Consider the following 8,804-nt stretch of genomic DNA (forward strand, 5'->3'; position numbering starts at 1 on the left):
AATCACCGAACTTTCTCATAGCTAGCCAAGCAGTCAACATGAAAACTTTCTCCACTTGCAACAGCTGGACCAGAAAAGCTAACTCAGTTATGAGACATAGCCAAGCCCAGGTTAACCACAGCCCAATATGAAATGCCTTTTCTCCATAGTCAGATTATAAGGAACCCTGATTTTGGGCATACCAAAATCTTTCAAGGCATACCACATGAAGACAAAAAAGGTTGTGAAATAGCAAAATCAGATTACCCCTTAACCCAATTTTTTTTAATGGCAAATCTACCCTTTACGATTAGTGTTAGTAATATTGATTAGTGATTAAATATTTTGTTTAGTGATTAAGATAATTTTCAGAACTATAAAAGGTTGTTTAGATGATTTTTTTGATCATGGTTCGGCGAAACATGTTGAGGTTCGGCTCACATCTATGAGCCGAATCTACCAATTGATGAACGGTTCGGCTCACATCTATGAGCCGAACAACATCCTGAATAGCCCAGAAAAATAATAATTACTGGTTCGGCTTATATTTCGAAAATCGTATGAGCCGAACATCAATTTGTTATTTTTTGGGTTAAAATATTGTTATTGGTTCGGCACATATTGAGAATATCGTAATAGCCGAACCTCATAAATCTGCTAGGTTCGGCACATATTATGATTATCGAATATGCCGAACCCCTATGCATCTCTATCTGTGACTAGGTTCGGCTTGAAATTTCATGAAATTTTAAGCCGAATTGTTCATATACACTTACAGGAAGCTTTTGTGATGAACAATTCGGCTAAAAATGCAACTCAATTTTGAGCCGAACCCAACACTGTAACCGTCATTTAATCGATGAAAAACAACAAATAGGATATTGGGTTTGTAAAACTTACTTTCTTATCCTTATTTCCGGAGTTGGAGATGCAGTTGGTTCAGTTTCTGGTTCAATTGGTGGTTGATTTTCAGTTTCTACACCTTCATCTTCAATTGGTTCTTCTTCTTCAATTGATGGATTAGAAGACGATTTGGTTTGCCTAGTCCCTAGTTTTCTTTGTACGAGTCATTATGTGGTTGGGTTTAATCGACGATCAAATTTTTAAGAATCGACAATTAATCACGATGATGAATTTTTTTTCGCAGGAGGGGGAAGAGTTCGGCTAGAGGAGGAGGAAGAAGAGATGTTAAGGAAAACTGATTTTGATTAGAAAAATGATTTTAAATTTTTATATTAAGGATATATAGGTAATTGAACTACCCATAGGGTACCCCTTATAAGGTCACCCAAGATGGGACTATTGTTTTGTATGCCTTCAAAAATTTTGGTATGCCCAGAATCAGGGTTCATTGTAAAAGCATTCCATTGGTAGACTCGTATTGGAGTCCGATTCTGTGCATAGTTTCTCTACAGTATGATTTTAATAAATTATATGCAAATCTATTTATTAACTATTTTAGATATTTTACTGATGCGTAAGGGCCTAGATGATACCAGATTAGATTACTGGTTGGCCCCAAATACATTAGCTTAGGCAGCTGCCTAGTTGAATGTTGCTCTCCTAGTCTCTTTTTCAACTGTTCATTGGTCATCTCTCTGGTGTGGCTGGATACCACCATACACTAGTTGTCCTGAGACTATGGGTTATCCGATTGTGAATCATATGGGAAGTCAAATAAACTCATTTAGTCTCCTTTCCCCTATGGCCTATGATGCATTATGAAGTCGGTATAACTCATCCCTACTCCACTGCAACATTATTAACAGTATATGTAGCTTCGCGAAAATATCCCATCTGACAGCTACGAAATGTTTCCATCTGCTTCTGAGTGTTGATTTAGACGCCTTCCCCTGTGCGGGACAAGATCAGTGCAGACCCTCTTTTCTTAAAGAGACCGGAAAATAAAAAAACTTCGGTCTAAAAGAAATTCGCCCCTGGAAAAGAATATGCAAGGAAACAGTTAAAAACTGGCAGCAGGCAAAAAAGAGGAGCACGACGGAAATATAATTGTTTCTAATCTCTGTAGAACTAGAGATTGTCTTCAGATTTCAGACAACAAGAAGGATTTTAAACCATCTTTAAAATATGAATTATACAGAATGAAATGAAGTGATACGGGTTACAGTTGAGGATTGTTAAACTTAGACAACCAAAACATTTCATTGAACAGAAAATAAAAACACCAGAAATGTTTATTATGGAGTAAATGAACAATACAATGCCTAAGCTGCATAGATACCCTTCCTCGTGCTGAGCAGAGTCGGTTTAGAATATGCTGCAGAGTTGAACAGTAAGTTGAACAGTCTAGATATATGCTGCAGAGTTGGCCAAGACCTCTGTATTCAGCTTTCTGTAAAATCCCTGCTATACCCTGCTGGAGACCTCTGCAGACCAAAAAGTCACCTGCCTGCTAGAGATCCTTTGTTATCTGGTTGTCAACCCAATCAACATAACTATATTCCTCAACAGCAGTAAGATCATAACTAACCCAATCAACATAACTATACCTTATAATGAAACAAGTTGCAGTGGCTTTGTGCATATGAACGATGGCATACTTTGTGCATATCTCTTGACATACCAAGTTAACAACAATATTATGCACCATAATTTCTAGTGAGTCTCCTTCTGTAGCACTTACCTTTTAGATGGCACGACCAACCATTTTCGTTATTTTCAACAAATTGTGGTGCACCAGCGATGAAGTAATTTACATCATATGTTGTGTCCACGCATGCTAGATAAGAAGGTTCAATTCAAAAAACTGCAACGAAATAATAGATAAAAAGACCAGCCAGACAAAAAGTTCAAGGGAAGGGAAACAACAAACTGGAAGATTGTCTTTTCCTATGCCATCATGTCGATAACCCCAGGGGACGCAAGTGCAGGTGACTCCACAAAATGGAGGCTGGCATCACTGCATTACACGATACCTAGTAATGTTATAATTTCAAGTAGATATACACGTCTGTGCCAAAAAATATTCATTTTATTACTGCCATTAATAATTTTCATTTTATTATTGTCCAAACAAGTTAGTATTCCTAAACAAAATCACATGTGATAAAAACATCAAAACCCAAATCAAGTCATAAACCCAAAACTTCATATGCTAAATGCCATTGGACATAATGATTCAGTTCAGCCTACATGTATAAGAACACCAAGTTACTGCCGAAGTAACCTACTGATGAAAGACGGGAATTTAAAGGGAAGAGATATATTTATCCTTCATTAAATTATGCTGCAGGCTAAATCAGAAGCAAAAACATTCACTTGGCCATGATACAACTAAATCAGCTGTGCTATTGACAAGTGTTACTTTGCTATTAACATGAACAGCAGCGGCTAATATAAGCAATCCCAAGTTGGCATCTAACAATTAAAGTAAAATGGTACCATTAGCGCACTTGCTTAAGAGGAATTTACAATCCTGGGTGAAAAATACTTCAGCATTCCAAATAAATAAAATTAAAAAGTTGAATTAGACAATGTCGAGATTGCAACACTTAATTGCTTTTACATAGTTTTATAATTAGATCAATTACAGTTCACATTAATTCTTTCTGCAAATCACTACAAGTTTTAGGCGCAACAATATCTATAAAACATTCTGCAATAAAGGAAAATGACCTACTGTAACAAAAAGGAAAAGAAAGAAGTACAAAAATAAAGTTGTAACCAGCATATGTTTACCTGCCAACTAATTCGAATGCAAGATTAAGCTGAAACTAAAGTCATTATCTCCATCATCAAATGCTCATCATTTTCGAATGCAAAACTAAGCTGAAACTAAAGTCATTATCTCCGTCAAATGCTCATCATTTAAAAGTTGAGAGTAAGACGAAGATTGGTCACTAGTTCTTCCTACTCCCAACTTAAGAGTCCAGAGGCATATAAGGCCTCCATGGTGCAACGATAAGCATGCAGTTATAACCTAGGAATCTCTGCTGCCCTCTTTTGTAGGATGGGAATCTTCTTTCTCAGATTCCCAACCACAAAAGGATTCAGCATCACTAAAAGAATAACCAGAATCTTTACTAGGGCTGGTTAAAGAACGAAATGGCAATCTTGAGGGACTGTCGCCACAACTACCAACAGAGGAGCAATTACTATCATCAGCATTATTACGTTCTAACCCTGTCTCAGAGAAATTCCCAATATCTCCATTTTGTTGTGCTCTCCACACATTCATTTCAGAAAATCTAAAACTGTTTCTAAAGGAAACATGCATGTGTTTCTCATCCAACAAGTTCCGTGGGAAAGCAGCAGCAGCTACCTTTTCCTGGAACAAACGACGTTCTGAAACCACTCGTTGAAGCAAGTGCAGGTGACTCAACAAAATGGAGACTGCATCACTGCAATGCACAATACCTAGTAAAATAATGATTTATACATCAAAATGCCACAAGTACAAGTGGTTTTAATTTACTATTCCTTGAAAAATAATCATGTGACATAAACATCAAAAGCTAAACCAAGTTATAAACCCAAAACTTCATATTCTAGATGCCATTGGACATAAGTAGCAAAAACATTCACATTGCCAAAATAAAACTCAGCCAGTGATACAACTAAATCAGCTTTGCTGTTGACAAATAACCTGATCCTACTATAAGATAAAAAGGAAACTACCAATAAATAAGAACTAGTGGCATTAAAATTCAAATATCTCCTAGCTGTATGCAAAGTCTATATTCCCTCTTGTCCGTACTTCCAAATATGTTTCTGGTACAGCACCATCGTAAAGTGGTACTTACTCGGAGCATGTAAAAAAGTGGGAAGAATAGCTTACCGTATCACTGCCTGAGGTGATGAAAAAGCCAGGCAATATACTGATTGCTGCCAGAAAAGTGAAAAGTACTACTTATCATAAGGGAAAATAAAAAATAAAAACGTAAAATAATGCAACAAACGAGTGGAGATTTGAAAAAGAAAAAAAGCCTCCCAAAACGTTTCTTTAGGCATTGCTCCCAAGCATCCAACCAAGCAGGCTTTCTAGAATTCCTGTGCTTCCTTCAAAACGGCACAGGAAATATCACAAAGTTAAGCTTCAATACAAGAAAACACCAGAAGTTAATGATACCAATAGCGTGCGAGCCTAACTATTTGTAGCGAATTGGTTGCAGATTGTGCCCTACAGAGGTGACAAACCCAACCAACACCTGTAGACCTTTGGAAGCAAGCCTCCAACTTTGGCCCTGGAAAATGCAGAGGAAGCATCATAGTCTCCTCAAAATACAAATTTTGAAGCTGCCATCTATGGAAGTAACCAAAATGAATTTCAGAAATTCAAGTAACATCAACCACTGTATTTCTAGAATTAAGGCAAAAGAGACGGTCTACAGGTGAAAATTGAAATAAAAATCAATCACACTAGACATGAGTACAAGATTACAATTGGAGATTGCAAATCATCTTCAACGAACATAAGATAAACAGATCTTGTATTACAGGTTCTTACAAACAAAAAGTATTTAACATGTACAGCAGCGCCTAATATAAGCAATTGCTAATTGGCATCTAAAAAAATCAAGTGAAACGCTACCAGTTAGAACATTTGCTTTAGAGGAATTTACAATACCCAAGTAAGACTAAAATATTCCGCAATCCAAATAACAACCACTAAATAAATAAAGAAAAATGAATAGGACAATATCGCCATATCAGGATGAATTGGGCATGCAACACTTCATTGCTTTAACATAGTTTTTATAATACATTAATTCTTTCTGTAAATCACTACAGCTGAATAATCGATCAGGAGCAACAATTTCTAAAACACATTCTGCATCTTACAATTAAGTAACACCAATAAAGGAAAATGACCTACCGTAACAAAAGGGAAAAGAAAGAAGTACAAAAATAAATTCGGAACCTGAATATGTTTACCTGTCAACTAATTCGAATGCAAGATTAAGCTGAAACTAAATTCTTTAGCTCCATTAAATGCTCATCATTAGAAATGTTGAGAGTAAGACGAAGATTGGTCACTAGTTCTTCCTGCTCCCAACTTAAAGGTCCAGAGGCATATAAGGCCTCCATGGTGCAACGATAAGCGTGCAGTTCTAATCTATGAATCTCTGCTGCCAATTCCTCTTTTGAAGGATGGGAATCTTCTTTCTCATATCCCCAACCACAAAAGGATTCAGCATCACTGAAAGAACTATCAGAATCTTTAGTATGGCTGGTTAAAGAATGAAACGGAAATTTAGAGGGACTATCGCCAGTACTACCACAGCTACCAACAGAGGAGCAATCACCATCGTCGGCATCATTACTTTCTAACCCTGTCTCAGAGAAATTCCCAATATCTCCGTTTTGCTGTGTTCTCCCCACATTCATTTCACAAAATCTAGATTTGTTTGTAAAGGAAGCATGCATGTGTTTTTCACCCAACAAATATTGTGGGAAAGCAGCAGCAACTACCTTTTCCTGGAATGAAGGACGTTCAGAAACCACTCTTTGACGCCTACCATCCGTACCAACTGCTCTGTATTTCCGACCAGCTTCAGTGTTTCCCTCAACCTGAGACGTGGCATACGGTGACTCTCTCTTCAAAGCTCCTGATGAAATCACATTGGACTCCTGACAGCCTACCAGATTGTTATCTCCTACACATTGCTTCACCTTCACCTTTCGAACTGCCCCTGGAATTTGGCAGCTTGTCTGGTAGAACCTCGCAGTTGAAACATTATTAGGCTTTCCATCTTCGGTAATCACAGAACCCTGCAAACAAAAATGGAACAACTTATTAGTGAACACCCCAATCTAAAAATTAAAATAGAGGGATCGCAAACACAAATCGGTAAAAAAAAATGTTCGGGAAGAGACCGACTATATAACAACGAAATAACAAAATAACAACGAAGACGTACATTTCCAACAATAACCCATCTATCATGCTGCCAGGATTGCCGCACTCGAAGAAAAGATTTCTGAACACTCAATTCCTGAGAGGACTCAAGAAGTCTGACCAAAAAGTAATCTCCATTCATAACCTTCAAAACTGTAGCAATCTTCCAAGATATGTTGTCCAACACCTCTACAAGGTCACCGGGAAGCCAATCCACTGAATCTCCCACAGATGGAGGGCAAGGCCTGATATGCTTCCTAGAAACTCTCCCCATCAATGGACTGCCAGTGCTTCCTGGAGACCAGTCATACTTAACATCATAATTGTGGCCATTTCCCCAAAGTATTTCAGCGCAACGCCAGGCGCCTGAGGGAACTTCCTCTTTACTTAGTACTTCAACCTTGCTACCCTTCTTAAATCTCATGATGATTGCAATTTAAGAAACTTATTTCAAATTTGCAAAACCTGCAAGAAACCAACAAATAGAAAAACTTACATCAGTAATCAGATAACATGACAACAGATTGGAAAAAGAGGAAACCAAAAGAATGATAAACAGTACACATCAATTTCCAAAGGAAATACAACGAGACAAGATGAGTATAATCCTTAAAAAATGCAAAATAAATTGTTTTGGCAGTGGTCACCATGATTTTGGAGTAAATATTAAATCCGCTTGATAAATAGAAGAAACACACCCTAATTATCAAATTAAGCACAAAACAACGAGATCTCAACAAATATACAACTTAATAAAAAAAGATCCATACCAAAAAAATACTAATTTGCAAAAAACTTTCTGCACAAGAGAACAATACATTTAATCTTTATACTCTTAACCCTAAAATCAATACAAGTAAATTCTAGACTAATCAAATAATATCCTTTTCACTCTAACCATAAAATTAATAATACGTAACCTCAATGAACAGAAAATTACACTGCACAACTATAATAAATTAAAATCCCTCTCTAAACACAAAAATAAAATAAAAATAAGACAATCAGCATCTGTAACAAATTCCATAATTATGAAGTAATTATCGAGATTCAAAAAATTGAATCACAAACAAATTCATGAATTTAATCTAAGCAATTGAACAAAAAACAATAATAAACCCTAAAATTACTTTCGAAAAAAATACAAAAAAAATCTCACCAACCTTCGCTGAGTTCCTGCTTTCGTAAATGGAATTTCTCCTGTGTTTTTTTTCAAGTTCGATCTTACAGAGAAATTCTTTGTATTCTGAGCAAAGAAGAAAAAGAAAAATAAAAACAAGAATATTATGAAGAAACAAAAAGAAAACAGTGGTTTTTTTTAACTTTTTAGGTCAGACAGAAAACAATAGAGAAAGGGAGAGGAGGAGGGTTTTGAGAGAAGTGAAAATCGCGTGGGTGTTTTTGACGTGGTTATCAAGTCCGTTCTTTCGGTTTTTCTTGTCTAATAAAACAGACAACGAATATATACGGTGTATAGTCCTCTAAAGATCCTGGCGTTTTTAGGGGCCACTCAAAAGGATTTAGGGGCCAATAATAAAACAAAAAAGGTCACCCAAAGGGAAAATGTAACCAGCCCTTATCTCGCGTAATTCGTAATGGCGAAATTACCCTTATATATTCGGAGGATATGATAACATTGTTACCCTCCGAATGCAATCGGAGGCCAAAATATTTGCCAGACGTCCGATTATACGAGGTGCAGTATTTCTTGGTTCGTGTTTTGGATTCAGCGTTAATCGGGAGTTAAATATATTACAAAACCTACCGATTATAAGTTGCCGCAAATTCAAATTCTGAAAGCTACCATAATCGGTAGATATGCTAAATCCAATACCTACCGATTATTGGTTTCTCCACATTCAACTTTCGTCAAATTAGCCGTTGGAGTTTTTGGGAAAAACAAAAAGAGCCGTTGGACCCTAAACCTATATAAAGAAACTCATATCTATCACCCCAATTGCACCAA

The 8,804-nt window shown here is 36.6% G+C and overlaps 1 protein-coding gene across 10 annotated transcripts; it reads right to left on the bottom strand.

Annotated features, from left to right (window-relative positions):
* Nucleotides 1-1,448: 1,448 nt before the first annotated feature.
* On the bottom strand, nt 1,449-8,194 carry LOC113340980. Of its 10 annotated transcripts, none has more exons than XR_003355707.1 (6): nt 8,002-8,194; nt 6,861-7,303; nt 5,875-6,711; nt 2,809-5,183; nt 2,624-2,719; nt 1,934-2,410 (listed from the first exon to the last, which is right to left on the bottom strand). XR_003355707.1 is itself a non-coding variant. In XM_026586020.1 (4 exons), exons 2-3 carry the CDS (start codon nt 7,260-7,262, stop codon nt 5,899-5,901), a joined length of 1,215 nt encoding a protein of 404 aa, XP_026441805.1. In that variant the 5' UTR covers nt 7,263-7,303; nt 8,002-8,194; the 3' UTR covers nt 1,934-5,242; nt 5,875-5,898. The 10 variants fall into 10 exon arrangements, 3 of the variants coding, with proteins under 3 accessions (XP_026441805.1, XP_026441807.1, XP_026441804.1); XR_003355704.1 differs by having other exon boundaries at nt 1,941-2,899; nt 4,262-4,340; nt 4,778-5,183; XR_003355703.1 differs by adding an exon at nt 1,449-1,916 and having other exon boundaries at nt 2,222-5,183.
* Between the last annotated feature and the right edge of the window lie 610 nt (nt 8,195-8,804).

Source organism: Papaver somniferum, unplaced genomic scaffold, assembly GCF_003573695.1.
Source record: "Papaver somniferum cultivar HN1 unplaced genomic scaffold, ASM357369v1 unplaced-scaffold_24, whole genome shotgun sequence".
Taxonomy (NCBI): domain Eukaryota; kingdom Viridiplantae; phylum Streptophyta; class Magnoliopsida; order Ranunculales; family Papaveraceae; genus Papaver; species Papaver somniferum.

Bases quoted from the DNA above. Each gene is read 5' to 3' on its own strand.
- LOC113340980 (XM_026586020.1), bottom strand. From the start codon at position 7,262: ATGAGATTTAAGAAGGGTAGCAAGGTTGAAGTACTAAGTAAAGAGGAA. The intron at 6,712-6,860 runs GTACGTCTTCGT...TTTTGTTTGCAG, and splicing joins GATGGGTTATTGTTGGAAAT to GGTTCTGTGATTACCGAAGA.